Consider the following 14924-nt stretch of genomic DNA (forward strand, 5'->3'; position numbering starts at 1 on the left):
CTCACTGAAAGCTTGCCCCATCCTCTCACCCATGCCCACCCACACCAGGGTTGGGTGTGTGTCCCATTGTTAGACATGGTTCCAGCTAGTCCTTCTGATAACAGGACTTGTTCCTACCAGGGCCCTCTGATGGAAAAGTGACTCACGATTCTCCTTTGTGCACTACTATTCAGGTGAAAGTGCAAATCCAAGGGATTTTTTTGTGTTTCTCCCACACCAGTGGGCTTCAGGTGGGACTCTGGTAGCTATACTGTGCAGACCTACTGGAACTGACCACTTCTTATCAGGGAAGGAGTGTTTGCAGCCCATGGCATAGCCAGCAAGGATCTCTGACCCCAATTTGTAGGACAGTGGGATAACCTCTTGTTGCAAGCACAGCTAATCCTGCACCTCGTATCAGAGCTGACAAAGCAGTAACCCCCTGTCTTGACTATCCCTCTCTAAATCTGTCGCACAAATAAAAAGAAATGCATGGCAAACCATTTGGCCCAGGAGTCACTTACGTTAAATACAAGTGTTTCCTTGATGGGAAGCTCTTCAAATGTCTTTATGCGCTGGGGGGGGTTTATTTTGAAAGTGTTTATGTATCTGTTCAACAAGAGAAGCAGGACAATTTTTGGTGAGAGTGTGAAGTGCACGAGCAGGAAGTGTTGGGTATTTCTCTGTTTCTTTAGGCAGTTCCCAGCTGTCATCGAGGTAGGTCATATAAAAAGAACTTGTTAACCAGACCCCACCCAAATCTCACTCCCCAGTCCTGGGGTACACACAGCTGCCCCTCTCACAGTGCCTGAACCCTGTGACCTGCAGGTCCCCTTGGACAGGGGCACTCCAAAGACCCACAGCAGTGGGTGACTTGGCAACTGGTGGGACACTCATGCCACTTGGGGGCTGTCCCTGTTTTCTCCCATCCAGGTCCAAAGCAGGCTGTGCAGCGAGCTACCACCCCCAGCAAAGAAACCCAGTCTTAATCTTGCTTATCTCACCTGATGTTTTCAGTGCTTCCACAACTTGAGCTTGTAACAGGAAAATTTTCATTGCACAAAGGACCAGATGCAGGGGGAGACCCACTTTCTGTTGTAAATATTGTGCTGAGGGGTATGTAGTCTTTGCCTTCCTAAAGGCGAACAAGAAAGGAAAGCATTATTCCTGGGTCCACGTGGCCAGTCGCCCCTGTCTCAGTGACAGCACGTGGTTGTGACATTAATACCTGCTGGACATTTGCTTGCAGCAGGTCACCCAGCTTTTTCACCAGCTCAGAGAACCGTGGCCTGTCATTGGGATTGTTCTGCCAGCAATCCAGCATTATTTGGTAACTGTGAGGACAACAGCAAAGTGAGCACATGGTGGGGTTACAGCTCAGTTTGATCCAAGGCAGCACAGTCTTTGACAGCTTGTCATCGATAGACAGATACAGATGATAACTCCTCAACCTGCTTGGTTTTACAAAGATTCTCTCTAACACCATCGAGGCCTCTTCCTAAAAGTAAAATAGTAAACTTTCCACAAAAAAAGAAAACTGTCCTGCAACACCCTGGAAAACCACATCAAAAGGATAATTCAGCCAACCAGTCATACTTCCTTTTTTTCATTCCTAATTAAGCATTAAACCTTTGTATTAAGCGTCTATGAAGTGGCAATGTTTAGGTTAAGGTATCCTAAAGGCATCCTAAGATGACTTATATGGATGTGTCACTTCCTTGTATTAGTTGAGCTGAGCTTTCCTTCCTGCAATAAAATATGTGGAAGAGAGAAAAAAAAAAAGCTCTTATCTACAGTCACTAGGATAATAAAATTAGTCAATGGGCAGTACTCCCAGATACGTATGGCTGTCTCGCATCCTTTTCTTCTGCCAGAACTATTTTTTGGTAAGTGTTGCTATTTAGAGTCATGACATAGCACTCGGGAAGGCACCACGGCACCCACACGTACTTGATTTTGCCTCCAGAGATAAAATACCCTGGACATGTTCGTGGTCCTCAATGATTTGTGTCACAGGGTGCATGTTCAGTGTGCTGCATGTGCCTCCCCTGGCAAGGTGCTCTGTCCTGACACACCTGGGTCTCCAGAAAGATGTTGGCCATGCAGCAGCAGCTTGAGACTGCACCTGAAGGCCGGGGAGCAGGGAGCGACAGCTGATGTGGCGGTGGAAGGACTCAGACAACCCGGGCGGGGAGGCTGCAGGTCCCCGTCACCTTCCTCTGCCATCAGACATCGTGTGCAGGAAAGGGTGGGCCCTCCTTACCCGAGTGATTGCGAGGAAGCCTCTGCTGCCACTTCCTAAGACAGTGTTAATAATGCCACATTCCTCCAGCACTTATCTGTGTGCATGTCAGTAAATGTTAAACCTCGTGAGGAATGAATGACCTTCCTCCTCCCCCTCCTCCTCCTCCTTGCTCAGCTCCCCTCAGAGCCCAGCCCTGGTGTTGCACTGGGCTCGGGTCTGTGTTGCTCCCTACCCTCTCCTACTCTATGGGAGAGCCAGGGACCAGGGTGGGGGGTGCACAAGAAGGTACCGATGAAGGATTGGGTCGTTTTTCCTTAGGCTGGCACAGAGTGCTTTTACAGAGACTGGAACATCATCTGCAGGGCAGCCCAGGAGGGCAGTGGTACACAAGGCAAGCAAAGGCATCTTACATCTCCTCAGTCGCTTGCTCCGGGGCTCGCATCCTTGTGCCTTCCTTCAGCCTGCTGCAGAAATCCTCGTCTATTTGGACTCCAGGGTAAGGAGAGGCACCTGCAGGTGGCATTCGGAGAATAGATACGTGCCTTGAGTACCTGTGACCTAGCTGTGGCCCTATGCATCTCCCTCAAACACTTGGGGTGTGCAGCATCAGGTTGCAGAGCTGGGGGTCAGGGGGAGACCCCCCTGCAGGGTCTGGCCCTGCCAGCTGCCACAGGCAGGGAATTACTGCTGATCATGCTCCAAGCCCCAGTCTTTGGAGGGGGGGCAAGATCAAGACCACAACTATTGGTGGGGCTTTCCTGGCCTGAACAGAAAAAAATACACATGAATTTGATTTGAGCACTATCCCTTGAAAAGCCAAGTCTAATCTCTCTGTTGGTTTGTACTATTCCAAATTCTAGTGAGCACAATATTAACAAACCCCAAATGCTCAAAATCACCTTGACAAAAATGAAATCATTGTTTTAGATCAGATCACAGTACATTTGCACTGTTTTTCTGTTTTCTGTGTTTTTCAGATGCAGCCTGATTGTATTGTTAGTCTTTTTTTTTTCTGTAGACAAAAAAAATCAGGAAAAGGGAAAATGAAAAAAAAAAAGACCTTTCATAGAGTCAGAGAGTTACCAGGTTCAAGGAGCTGGTGCTTTAAGAAAAAAATAGCAGGTATTATGAGGCTGACCATAAAATCACAAGAGTTGGCAGGCTGACCAACAACACGTATTTAAACTAATAAATGATTGATTGTCCTGAGAATTGTATAGTATTGTTTCCTCTGCTGTTCGCCTCTTTTGTCAGCCTCTGTGTTGAACTCAATTAAGATTCTTCTATTCTGATGGTCATTGTTGTTCCACTCAGTGTACATCTTGTATCCTGCCTTTTCCACATGAAAGAAAGGGGAAAAAAAAGGCTTCACTGGGTTTTAATTTCAGATTGCATGCTCTAGTTCCTCCTGCAGCATCCGTGCAGATGCTTTTTGCCTGCTATGTCAGTAGCCTGGGTGAGGGGTTGCTGGATCCCTCCTGCGCTGGGGGGACCTCCTGGGCTCGGGCTGGAAATGGAGGTGACAGAATCTGAGACATGCAAACTGTGGGTTTGGCGCCCTTGCTCCCACAAGAGGAGTAAGAAGCTTTTGGGAGAGCACCCAGCTCATGGCACTCAGTGTCTTCAATGCTGTCTGTGGCACAGGAGGTGGTGCCTTGGTCTTGGGCAGTTGATGACCCAGGATAACAGCTGTGTGTTATCCCACAGGGTTCCACATTCCATTAAAATGCTTTAAAAATTGCCCTGTTTTCCTGGCTTGTGCCGTCAGTCAAAGCATTGTGACTGCTCTGGTTGTGCTGCTCTGCATCCTCTACCTAAGGTTTCTACAGGCAAAAGAGGGAAGCTTAGGTTTTGCCCATGGCAGAAGCAGGTGGTAAAGTTCTCAGGTGTGCTATCTGCTAAGGCTTTCAGCTTGGCAAATGAGCTTTCAGTGCTCTTACAACCACCAAAATTTCTAGTTCACAGGGGCACGATAATCCCTCTGCCTCTACCCACACACCTCACTTCTGACTGATTTAGGTCTTTCTGAAACACCTAGCAAAAGATCATTGAAGGTAATGGATGTTTTCCCCAAGCTGCAGTCCCCACTACTGTCAAGCTCCTGGGGTGCAGAGTTAACATACCCAAGGAAAATATCTCCCACAGCAAGACCCCATAGGACCACACGTCGCTTTTTGTATTGTAGATTTTATCAAATATGGATTCAGGAGCCATCCACTTGAGAGGAAGTCGAGCCTGGAGTAAAAGGGACAAATCTGACTTTTTCAAAGCCCAAAAGATTTTAATCATAGATGTATCAGCTATATATTGTTAATGTAAATAATTACCATTCAAGCAGGAACCTGTGGGATTTCCTTACAGGCAGTCAAGATAAACCCACACTCATTCATACACTTAACAAATTGTTGGAGTAAAAGGCTGTTTTTAAAAAACCTGTGGCACAAAACACCAGACATTGGAAACTCATGACCAGGCCTTTTCCTTACAGGGATGTGGGGGTATGTAGGAGCAGAAGTCTCTTGCCAGCATCACAGAGACAGGGCAGGAAACCCTGCATCCGAGCACCAACCGTGCTATAATGCTGCTGGAGATATTCTTGGGGAACACACCTTCTTTTGGAGGGACTGGTTTCCTTGAAGGAAGCTTACAGAGTAAAGGGGTTTTGGTGTGCCAGCCAAGAAATGTCTAAAAAATAAAGTATTAGCCGGGCAAAGCTGTGAAGCAGTTAGCATGTCTAAGCCTTATGCCTGAGGATAGAAATGCTTCCCAGACCCACAACACATCTGGATAGCTCATCTTCACATAAAAACCATGACAGCTTTTGAGGTCTTAATTCGGGAAGTGTGAACGTCTACAGAACATTTTGGTGGACAGTGTGAAATGACATGTTATAAACATTGGGGTAAATAAACAGCATCTTGACTTACATCTCCTTTTCTCACATAATCAGGATTCTTATAAATATCTCTTGCGAGGCCAAAATCACAGATCTTCACAACATTGTTCTCAGATAAAAGGATGTTTCTGGCTGCCAGGTCACGATGAATGCACTATAATAAAACAGTGTGACAATCAAACTGCATTTCCTTATTCCTGCCCACAAATTTCCTGTCTCCCATATCCTTTAAATATTGTATTATTATTATTATTGATAAATTAAATTTTTTTAGGGAAGTTGCCTGTAGTTTACATGAAGTTACTGTGAAGAGTGGTAATTATTAAAAAAAAAAAAAAAAAATACTAAATCCAGAAAGTGACAAGTTTTTAAGCCCTTTGATATTTGCAGGGAAAGAGCTGAATCATTTGGAGCTCCCTAATATATGTTGAAATTAAGGAAAAACCTACCACACCCGAAAGATCTTCCCCAAATGAATGAGCTTGACCCACTGGCTTCAGTCATGATCCTGTGTTTATGGACTATGGATACTTGGATAAACACAGTTATATTTATAATGCCAAGAGGAAAACGGCTCTTCCTTTGGGACCTCTCCCAAGGAAGGTGTCACTACAATGTAGACATGATTTCACCTCTGAATCCTGTCCTACAGTGAAAAACCCTCAGTGCAAAACTCACCTTTCTGGAGGAGAGGAACTCCATGCCTCTGGCCACCTGAAAGCTGTAAGAGATCAGGTCCTCCATAGTGAGGGGCAACTTGTACAGATCATCAGCATCTGCAGAGGTGGAAAGCAGGGTTTGTTACAAAGATGCCTCACAGGCAGTTGTTTCCCCCCTTTCTTACAGACCCCATTATTCCCATAAATTCAGTCGTCATGGAGGGTTGTTTGAAGGTCAACCCACTGTCATTGGAAACAAAAATAGTGCTTGCTTTACACCCCGTGCTTTGGACACTGCTGTGTTTTCCCCAAAGATAAGGAGCAGTCAGAAGAAACAATCACACATTTTCCTGTCAGATTTAGTAACCCTGGAAATAATCTTTTTTTAAATCTTCTACCCTCTGGACATGACCCTCTGAGCGTCTCCCACGGATGTTTATTAGGGTGATAAATGAGGAAAACAATTTCAGGGATTCACAGTATGTTGTAAAAATATCACAGTCCGTGTAGGGACAGGAAGGAATTAATACCTACCCTCCTCGTCCTCCTCCACATCACTCAGACTTTTATCTTCCTGGAACCCAGAGCTCGCGAAGCTCTCGCTGCTGGTGACACTGGCCAGCCTTTGTTTCTTGCTTTCCACTGGCTCAATATCCTTTTTCTCTTTCATTGGCTCTCCCTGCAGAGTGGAGTCCTTCAAACAAACAGAGGAGAAGAGGTGCTGCATCAGAGCAGCAGAGGGGGTGGGAAAGGAACCAAGTCACACTGCAGTCGCCTTTCTGCCGGGCTGGTGGTCTGTGGCGTGGGTGGTCACATCGCTCACGGGCGGGGGTGTCCAGTGCCACTGTGTCGGGCAGGGGCTGGTGGCAGGGCTGTGCTCTGCCATGGTTCTCATCCCCAGAGGGCAGAAACATGGTGGCTTGGGAGCACCAGAGCATGATCTTGCACCAGGGCAATGGGCTATCTCTGCCGCAGTGAGGATTTGCAGGATGTATGGATGGACCTCTCTGCTGGGCTGTGGCTCACCTCAGCCTGAAATGAGACATCTGAAAGGGCCCATTTCTCTCCCCCAGACAGAGAAGGAGCACAAAGAAGTGGGTGGGGAAGGTTGTGCCCACCATGCAGGCATCCCAGACCTCTCAAATCCTGCCTCAAATCTCAAGCCTGTCCCAGGCTGCTTAAGACATCTGCCTCTATGTCCCTGTGCAGGTTTGGTGTGGGCTTGTAAGCCCTTTCAGTGAGGAGCAAGGGCACTTGATGTTTGAAACAGAGCTGCTGTTGGAAGTGACTGCCTCTCTTCAGTGCCTTTATCTGATGCTTTCTTCTTATGGCCAGTGATGGGGTGGTTTAATGGGACACATGCAACACTGTTTGGAAAAAGCTTCCTCACTGCTACCTGTAGAGCAGCCTGGCTGCCTGGCCATACTCTTGCCCCCTCTTACCTTTCCTCTTGTCCTGTAACTGTCTCTATTCCCTGTGCATGCTGGTGCAGAGCCAAACTTCCACCTCCTTCCTGCCTGGCCAACCTTCCCAAGGGTGCCAGAGCACTAGGTAGTGCTGGGAAGGGGGTATGGGAGTGGCTCCACTCAGGATGGAGCCTGCCCAGCCATACTCCCTGCTGAGCAGAGGACTCCAACAAACACGTATAGGAGGAGCCAGCTGCTGTGTCTCATGTGGAGTACAACACAAACAGCCTTGGGAACAGAGACTCAGCAAAAGCCTTTTAGAGGGGGATATCCTCTCGAGTAGGCTCTCCCACAGAGCCCTCCTGAAAAAGACCCTGAGGTGCTGCCAAGCTTTTGGCACAGCTGAGCAGGGATTTTGAGACCTACTGTTCTGTATCCAGGCTCCTAAGCCTCATTTCAGAGCCCTGGATCCTTTGGAGGATTTTTCTGGAATAATTTGAATTTTCTGGGACATTTGGATTTAGGTTTGTAATAAGAAACATACCATGAATTTGATTCGGAGGGCTGTGGGATGTGAGGACAAGACTCTAATCTCTTTTCCTCTTGATAGCTCTTCTCCTCACACAATAATAAGATTACTTGTAAATCTCTGAATATTAGGGTGTCTTGAGACATGAGATTTAATTGTTATTATCTTGTTTGTGCTCCCAGCAGTATTGAAATCAGTGGGCAAAACCACTTCCTTTGGCATTGCTGACCTCAAGCTCACCAGGAATGGGTTCATCAGGAGCCGGGCAAGAGCATATGGGGACACTTTGGGTAGGATTCACTTCCCCTTGCTGTAGATGGCTCCAGCCAAATGAGTCACAGCAGTCTCCTTGTACAGTCAGGGAGAGAAAGGTGAATCCTTTCTTGGCACAACACCAAGTATTAATATAGGTCAGGTGAACTTCACCCAAAAGTCATTTCTCTCCTTTGGTAGAAGAAAGTCTGAGGAGACCAGCTCAGAGCTGACATCTACATTACCAACACTTAGGTCAGGAAAGATGAACCCGACCAGGACCATCTGCCTCCTCACCTTGTTAGGGCAGAAAAGATTCCTCTTGCTCTTCAGATAGTTTGATAAATTCCCATACTTGCAGTATTCAACAATCACCATCAGAGGCCCTGGGCAATTAAATAAAATTAAAAAAAAAAAAAGCATTTTGAGCAGCGTAAAGCAATAAAAGCTGGCGTCAGCTCTGAGAAAGAGTCTTTCATGCCCATAACTACAACTTGAGTCCAGAGTAACTGGCAACATGTCCAAGGGAGTAGAAGGCTGCTTCAAGGACACTGGACATTATCAAAAAAATACTGCTTCTGGAAATTAGGGCAGCACCTAATTTTTGAAAGCTGGGTCTTAAATCTGGGTCCTGAGGGACCCTCTGTTTCCTCTTCAGACAGTTCAGACTGGAGTCCCACAGCCCACACACACTTGTTGAACTAAAATAGGCGACATATCTAAAACAAACAATCTCCCATACTGGCCTTTTGATTTTCTTAGCGTAATATCATGAAAGATTTTACAACAGCTGTATTGTCATTCGTAGTTCAGGGCCAGCAGCTGATATCCCTTGTTCCCAGCCTTTCCAGATCATGTTTAACTTGAGCTTGAGCAGTGGAGTGAGTGAGATAAAGGACAGCAAGTGGCATGTTCCTAAATTCACACTTCACATGTTAATATTAAAAGAGAGTTTAAATAGAGGAAATGTTTAATCACTTCATTAAATGACTAAAAATCGCTTTTTCTTTTCCTCTCTTTTTTTCAGCAACTACAGGATGAGCTCAAATATTAAAAGTTACTAACTTGACCTCTGGATGAAAAACAACGTGGCCAACTGGCTGTTATTGGGGAATAATCCAAACTCATTTTCAGAGCAGTGCAGATTTTTTTACCTCCATTTTTTGTGCAAGCTCCCAACAAATTCACAATGTTGAGATGATGACCAATGTGGATTAGGATTTTCAGCTCAGTCATCAGTGCTTTGTACTCACTTGCTGTGGCCCCTTCTGTAAATACAAAATAAATTTGAAAAGGCAAAGAACTGGTCCTGCTGAGCTTTACCACTTCTCATTACTTTCCATTGAAATAACCTCCATTACTGGATGTACTTCTTGTGTTGATGTTCTCTCTCTATTCCTCCCTGCTCAGCATCCTCTTGGTTGCAATTAAACCCATAAAAAGAGTCAGGCACTCAGCTTCCTCCCAGTAGACTCTATTATATTTAGAACTGAAAGAATTTTTTTTCACATGAATAGTTCTGACATTTCAGCCAAAAAAAATGAAAGAACAAATAAAAAGGGATTTCAAGATTAACACTATCTAGAACTGGTTTCATCTGACATGACTTTAGCTAAGGGTTATATTCTAGCCTGAACTAATCAACATCTTAAGGGGTCAGTGGCAAGAACAAAGTATTTCCAGAAGCTGATGCAGCCATCAAGTTTAGCCATCTGTATAAGGAAAAGATGAACTACCCCTTGGTGATGCCTGTCTGGTTCTGTTCATTATACAGGAAGCCTGGAGATAGACCAGGGAAGTAAATATTCATTGGTTAAAGTGAGCTGACTGCATCTCACCCTTACCAGTCATGACCAATAATAATAGTAATGATGCAAGAAGTCCCTCAAACAAATCTGAAACATTCTATTTAGTGTTGAGTGAAACCTTTAATTTCCCCTGAGAAAAGTTTTTCCTGCAGAATTTAATTTCTTTAAGAAAACAAGAAAAAAACCATATTGCTTTGTGTAGGCCCAAAAGGAGTTTTTCAGTTTAGTGACACCAAGAACAGCCTTGCAGAAAAACCCCTAGAGCTGGGTCTTAAAGGGCTTGGTTTCAGCATCTGAATGGAAACAGTTTGTCTTGGTGTCCCACACAAAACTTGTCTTCTACTTAGTGACCCGCTCTTGGCTCGTATGGGTGGAGAACATCCCCTCCACCTCATGGGAATTCTGGGAGGATAAAGCCTATGAATGACTGCAAAGTTCCTGGATAATCTGGTGAGGACACAAGGAATGAGGCAGATCTCCCGCGCTTTAGGTGAGATACTGAAGATACCAACAGAAGTTCTGGTCACCGCTGGCTCTCTTCATTGTCAGCAGAGCTGAACAAGGACTCAGCTCCCTCTGTGCAGGGATCTGCCTTAGGATGGGATGAGCTGTTGTTTCTCAGCACTGCCAGTGAAGGGTATTTGAGTGGCTGACTCAGATATAAGCATCTACTCTGCACACGCACATGTGAATCCCACCAGGAAGACTTCTTGTAGCTGCTGTCTGCTCCCATTTGTTCCAGGAGCACTCGCTGCTGCGTTGGTGGCGCTGGCTGGCACACGAAGCCTGCTGATGTACATGAAGGAACCCTGAACCTGGCAGACCACTCCAAGGGCTGGAATTGACACCTACACATCTCCTGATAAATGATAAGTAAGCATATGTGAAACTAGGAGCCACTGGCTAAGATGGGTTTATTCAAACCGTGCCTGAACAGAGTCAGCCGAGAGCATCGGGGATCCAAGCCATACTGGCAGAATAGGGGATGTGTCCTGGCAGAGAGACAGCACCAGAAAGGATTAAGGGATTACGGCAGATAAGCAGTGCAGCATAAACTCCTGGGGCAATGCAAAAAAAAAATCCTGCTATGATCCTTACACATATAAAGAAGAGAAAGCTAAATACATATGAAGGGATGCCACCAGGACTCTGGGTTGGGGAATTCAATCACAGCTGCTGCAGGCTATGACTGAACATCATCCTGCTTGCTAACATCCCAAGCACCCTCTTCAAATTAACAAGGGAGTTTTGTCCTTTCTGCTCCAAAGAGAAAGGTGGCAGTGAATAGCTGGGGGATGATTTTACTTTCAGATGAGCACTGGTGTATGAACAGTGCTGGCAAATCCATTGCACAACCTGGCTGTCAGCATCCTAAGCACTGTGTGATGAGCCTGCAGGCAGTTCAGAGGGGACACACCTGCACAGCACCACCAAGATTTAAACTGCTCAATGTGTTTAGCTTAATGAAAGGGCCTTCATGAAGAAAAATCATTATTTAATCTAATGGAAAGGGTTAGAAGGAGATGCAGAAGTCAAACGTATGCAAATTAGACATAAAGCATCCATTTTTAACAGTAAGATGATTATTCTTTGGAGCTAATGACCAAGGAAAATATGAAAGCTTCCATCCAAGTGTCTTCATATCAAGGTGGATACCTTATGCTTCGGCTAAATTTAATTTACAGCATTCAGTATAGTATAGGGTCAGTCTAGCATAATGGTATGACTTTTTACTGTGGATGCAATTTTTGTTTCATAGTTCTGCCATTTCACTCATGGTGGACCTGAAACTTGATTTGTACACATTTTGGAGGCTTCAAAGAGTTATTGTGGGAAGACTTTGTTTTGAGACAATTGTATAAAGAATGCACCACTATATAAGGCATCATTTTTTCCAATGCAGATTTGCAGCAAGATACCTTTCAGCATTTTCACAGCAACTATTCTGCATGTTGGTGATTTCCTGATTCCAAAGGCAGATGCTTGTACCACCTTTCCGAAAGCTCCGTGTCCAAGAGACTTTCCTGTAAAGAAAATAAAGTGGAGAGATACATCTTGGTAAAAAAAGGAATCTTGTCAGCAAATGGCTTCATAGATCATGAACTGAAAAATGTACTTTCCAATGAGTCCAATAGTTATATTTCCAACATATAGCTGGTTTAGGGTTTTTGGTTTGTTGGGGTTTTCTTGAAAATAAGCAGTCAAGTTAGAAGACAGAGTCCTCAGAGGGAGGAAGTGATAGGAGTGAAAATGTCACTGAATGAATTAACCATTCAGTGGAGGTACACTGGCTTCAAACCTGATTTTTTCAGTCTAGCTCTGCCAGAGGAACATTTTGCTCCTCTTTGCCCTGAGCACACTGCATGGTGCAGCAGCCTGTGGTGCTGCAAGTTATGTCTTCAATAACACAGACCCTCTTCCCCTTTGACAATGTGTTCACATGGACAGGTCTGGCTGCCTCTGCCCTTCTACAGAGGCTGTCAAAGGCTTGGTCAGGGAGATCTTGTCAACATATCAGCTAGCACTAAGCTTTATTTCCAAGCAGTGATTTTTGGATGGCTTTTGTGCTTCATCAGAACCCGGGTACCAGGGTGGCTGGCAAGAGTATGGCAGCAGGATCTGCAGTGTAGAGAAGAGCAGAAAATAGCAGTCGGCTCTTTATATAAAAGCAAAGCATAACATGTGCCATATATTTATTTCTCAGATATGCACAAGCGACATGACCATCTCCACAGGACAATTGCCTAGTCCTATGATGAACACGTGTTTGACTAGCGCTCACTTGGACATCCACCTTGTTGGTATCTGAATGAGAGATTAATCCCACTCAGATTCTTGCAAGCAGAGAAAAAGAGCTTCTGTCTGTATTAATTTAAATCAATACTGCCTTTTATATATGTATACTATATCTAAACTGTAATTCTCAGTATGTCTGTCAGTAGAAGCAAATAGCATATGTTATTAAGGCAATGGAAACATGAAGTGGAATATGCTAAGCCAAAAAAACCCCAGAAAATTATTTCCACCCTGGATGTGCAAGTGTTGTAATTATTTTACAGCAAATAAAAACCACAAAGAACTTGATCTACATGACTGAAAAGCATCAACAAGCTGACCTTGGTTTGTGAAGGGCTTAGTGTTTGCTAGAGAAATACAGATGAATCAGTGTGTGTCTAAAAACCTACTATCACCTTTTTCCGTTACTGCATATAGATTCTTCACTCAGCAGATGTGTAAGGGAAGCATCATTGACTCAAGTCTCAGTTTTCTTAGTGAATTCATGTTTTTAGTCCCTAATGTTTTGACTGTTCACAGTTTCTACATGATGAACTTGCAGCTTGAGGGCCTATAAAAGCCATCGTACCTTTGTTTAATCCATAGCTTGAATCTGTTTCCAGCACTGTTAATTCACTTCCCACATTGTGATAACCTACTTAGTCAACACTTGGAAAACACATGGGCTCATAAAGCTGCAAAAAGCTGCTAACTTTTCATAAAGGAGAATGAGCACTGGAAACAGCACTTCCTTCTCTAAACAGCAGCGTGATTCAATGGGAAGCTGTAATAACACTCGTCTTTGCTGCTCTGCTATTTTTCGTACCATGCTGAATGACAGCCCAGAACAGGGCTGCTTTAACTTTCCGGCATGTAGCTCTGAACTCCCCAGTTTAGTACGCAGTTGTGGCTATGGTTGTTCGTGCAAAAGCCCCTTATGCTGACACACGAAGTAACTACAAAATTATTAAACAGAGGAATATTAAGTTGCCCAACCATCTGAGCAGTCAGCCTGCCGTAGCCTTATAGCAGCTACACTGGATATGTTTGGGGTAATGCTCAGGTATGTAATGTTGCAGCATTTAGAACCAGACCAATGAAGCAAAATGATCTACTTAAGTTTTCCACACTTGGCTTGGATTTACTGGGCCGCTTAGAACGCATTAAAGTGAACATACACCTCGGTCAACGAGTTTTGGATGAGGTGGTTTTCATTTCAGTCCCATTTTAGCAGTGTCCTTCAAGAATGTCACTTGCTGGACTGGGGCATTAGCATAGAACACCGCGCCCCATGTCTGTGTGAGGGCACAGGCTCAAAGGCGTGTTCATTTCTCAGGTTCTCTTCCATGGTTTGAGCCATCTGGGTTTTCCCCACATGTGGCTTCACGTTTTCCATTATGTTACACAGGGCAGCTGTGCACGGGCAGGAGAGTGGGAAGTGCTGCTCCAGCGCTGTGGTCCTGCAGCGCAGGGGAGGGAGCGGGGCTCGGGAAGCCGGCAGCCACCAGTGTGTGTGACACTGAGCTGGAGCCAGCAGCCACACTCCCCCGGGTCCTGCATCCCAGCATCGGCACTGTGTCACCTCTCCAGATTAGGAAGGTCAAGCCCAAGAGTAAGAAGTGCATGATAGCTCAGCTAACACAGTGTGTTATCACTGACCACACTGACAGTGATTTATAGCACCAGCCTTTTTCTGCCTAAAGAAAAGATGACATTTTGCTCTCAGTGAGATTAATCTATGCTGAATGTTAATTACCCTGACTTCAGTGATGCCCATACAAAATTTCCTGTAATGTCTGTACCACGTACAGATGAAGGGGGAGTCCTGTTATATAAGCATTGCATCACAGCTGTGGGCTGTGTGTATGCATGTTGGAGGAACACACAGAAAAAGAGATGTGGGCTGAAAGGAGATACTTCTTTGCAAAAGTTATAATAAATATGTGTCCTGGAGGATAAGAAGGTGGAAAGAGAAAAACAGTCGCATCAGATGCTGGAAGGGGTTGCATTTCTAAATAAAAATATATTTTAAAAACCATAGAAGAACATTTTGTGTTTGTGAGACACTAATCCTCAGAGACTGCCAAGGTTACTCAAAGACTGAGCCAACTGCCATGTAGGCAGGACTTGCACTGAGCTAATCTAGCATACTGCATATACACAGCTTCTTCAAATCTGGTTCTCATTCATTGTCAGCATTCTTTATTTGTTTACACCAGTTCTTCCACTTTTAACTCATTCTCTGGTCATCGTTTGTCACCTCTGGACTCCAGACGCTAACCCTGCAAGGCATGGGTTTTTCCTTGGTGTTTACATTCCATTTCTGCTTGTTTCTTTCCCAGTGGTCACATTGTCTGCACATCAGGCTCTTGGTC

General features: G+C 44.9%; 2 protein-coding genes across 3 annotated transcripts in view; one reads left to right on the forward strand and one right to left on the reverse strand.

The window, feature by feature from the left end:
* The window catches only part of PAN3 (poly(A) specific ribonuclease subunit PAN3), a 102935-nt gene extending 88348 nt beyond the window's left edge, over window positions 1–14587 (forward strand). Inside the window, exon 20 of the mRNA XM_048294974.1 lies at window positions 8994–14587. Coding sequence (XP_048150931.1) covers window positions 8994–9020 — 27 coding nt within the window. The 3' untranslated portion in view covers window positions 9021–14587. The remainder of the gene's footprint in view (window positions 1–8993) is intronic.
* Window positions 1–14924, reverse strand: part of FLT1 (fms related receptor tyrosine kinase 1) — a 109206-nt gene that overhangs the window by 7057 nt on the left and 87225 nt on the right. The window contains exons 18-28 of one of the 2 annotated variants that reach the window (XM_048294969.1): window positions 11694–11798; window positions 9121–9234; window positions 8264–8352; window positions 6314–6500; window positions 5799–5896; window positions 5152–5274; window positions 4348–4459; window positions 2635–2734; window positions 1208–1313; window positions 984–1114; window positions 504–588 (exon numbers count right to left, since the gene is read on the reverse strand). In XM_048294969.1, the coding sequence (XP_048150926.1) occupies window positions 504–588; window positions 984–1114; window positions 1208–1313; window positions 2635–2734; window positions 4348–4459; window positions 5152–5274; window positions 5799–5896; window positions 6314–6500; window positions 8264–8352; window positions 9121–9234; window positions 11694–11798 (1250 nt within the window). The remainder of the gene's footprint in view (window positions 1–503; window positions 589–983; window positions 1115–1207; window positions 1314–2634; window positions 2735–4347; window positions 4460–5151; window positions 5275–5798; window positions 5897–6313; window positions 6501–8263; window positions 8353–9120; window positions 9235–11693; window positions 11799–14924) is intronic. The other variant, XM_048294970.1, reaches the window with a different exon arrangement.

Source organism: Corvus hawaiiensis, chromosome 2, assembly GCF_020740725.1.
Source record: "Corvus hawaiiensis isolate bCorHaw1 chromosome 2, bCorHaw1.pri.cur, whole genome shotgun sequence".
Taxonomy (NCBI): domain Eukaryota; kingdom Metazoa; phylum Chordata; class Aves; order Passeriformes; family Corvidae; genus Corvus; species Corvus hawaiiensis.